The sequence below is a fragment of the Myotis davidii genome, unplaced genomic scaffold, assembly GCF_000327345.1.
Source record: "Myotis davidii unplaced genomic scaffold, ASM32734v1 scaffold726, whole genome shotgun sequence".
Lineage (NCBI taxonomy): Eukaryota > Metazoa > Chordata > Mammalia > Chiroptera > Vespertilionidae > Myotis > Myotis davidii.
In genome coordinates, this window is record NW_006297808.1 from 731,891 (window position 1) to 733,190 (window position 1,300).

General features: G+C 50.6%; 1 protein-coding gene across 1 annotated transcript in view; it reads left to right on the forward strand.

The window, feature by feature from the left end:
* The first annotated feature begins 667 nt into the window (after positions 1-667).
* The window catches only part of BCL7B (B-cell CLL/lymphoma 7B), a 20,443-nt gene continuing 19,810 nt past the window's right edge, over positions 668-1,300 (forward strand). Inside the window, exons 1-2 of the mRNA XM_006773418.2 lie at positions 668-778; positions 1,030-1,217. Of these exons, the coding sequence (XP_006773481.1) occupies positions 668-778; positions 1,030-1,217 (299 nt within the window). The remainder of the gene's footprint in view (positions 779-1,029; positions 1,218-1,300) is intronic.

Below are 1,300 nucleotides of genomic sequence, written 5' to 3' on the forward strand. Positions count from 1 at the left end.
CCACTCCTCAGTCAGGCAGACACTATTCCTAGGCCTCTCATCAGCAAGACATTTGCTTATCAAGCCATGATGTTGGTCAATCATGAAAGGCTGAACAGTCATAGTCAGAGGCTGTGTCAAGTTCAGGGTTAGCTAGGCATTTCTGTGGGGCACATAGGAGGAAGTTTCTTTAGAGGTGAGAGAAGTAGATGCTACCAACCTATGCAAACTGTCACCTGCTTCCTTTGTCTCCTGAACAGCTGCTACAGGACTCTCCTTGCACACTGCAAGCATCAATAAATGCCTGTCTCATTGGAGCTGCACTGCATATTCAGTATTCATCCAAACATTTATTGAGCATCTACGTTTGTGAACACAGTTTGCCTCTGAGCAATTGCATCTACCCTATTTGCAGAAGTCAGCTTCAAGGTCATTTTTTCCCCAGAAGCTTCTGGACACCTCTCAATTAGATTAGGATTGTCATAGTACCTTGTACTTCCCTTAGCCTAGCATTTATAAAACGCCCTTTTAAAGCCTGTTTTCTGATCTGTATGAGCCACTAAACTGAAAGCTCTTTGAAAGCAAAAACCTAGATTTTGACTGCAGCACTTTGCACAGAGCCTTGTACAACGCAGGCATCATTTAATGAATTATTGCTGAATTAAAGACAATGAGTAGAGTGCTAAGTATGAACAAGTGGGACCCCAGGATGTTAGGTCAAGGCTTCTCTGAGTTCAATGAGATGTTGGACGAGTACCAAAGTGGTCAGTTGACCAGTGTGGAACATGTGTACAAGGTTGTAAGGCATACTGAAGAAAGGTGTGAAATTCTGTGGCTGGAGTACAGCGGCTTATCTGGGGAGCCAGACAGGTGCCAGACAGGAAGGGCAGCAGGAAAGGATGATGCAGAATCGCAGTCCCCGTAAGGTCAAGTACATAAAACAGGTAATGGCAGCAACCCTGGATTGAGAACGAGACACCGACTTCCAAATCCTCTGGGAAAGTCCCAGAGATTCCACTGGCAGCGCCTCGCACCTCGCCCTGCCCACAGCACCTGCTGCCCGCGGCACACGCTGCCCGCTCACCGCGCACTTCCGTCCCGGCCACAGACACAAGAAAATGGTTGTTTGGGGGCTGGGAGGAGACAGTGTCGGGCAGGTCAGTCAGGGCCGAGACCCGCAGCCGGGCCAAGGACGACATCAAGAAGGTGATGGCTGCCATCGAGAAAGTGCGGAAATGGTGAGGCGCCGAGGCCGGGGCCGAGGGTGCTGGCGGGGTTCGCCGGTCCAGGCCCAGAGTAGCACCAGACCGGCAGGGGGGGG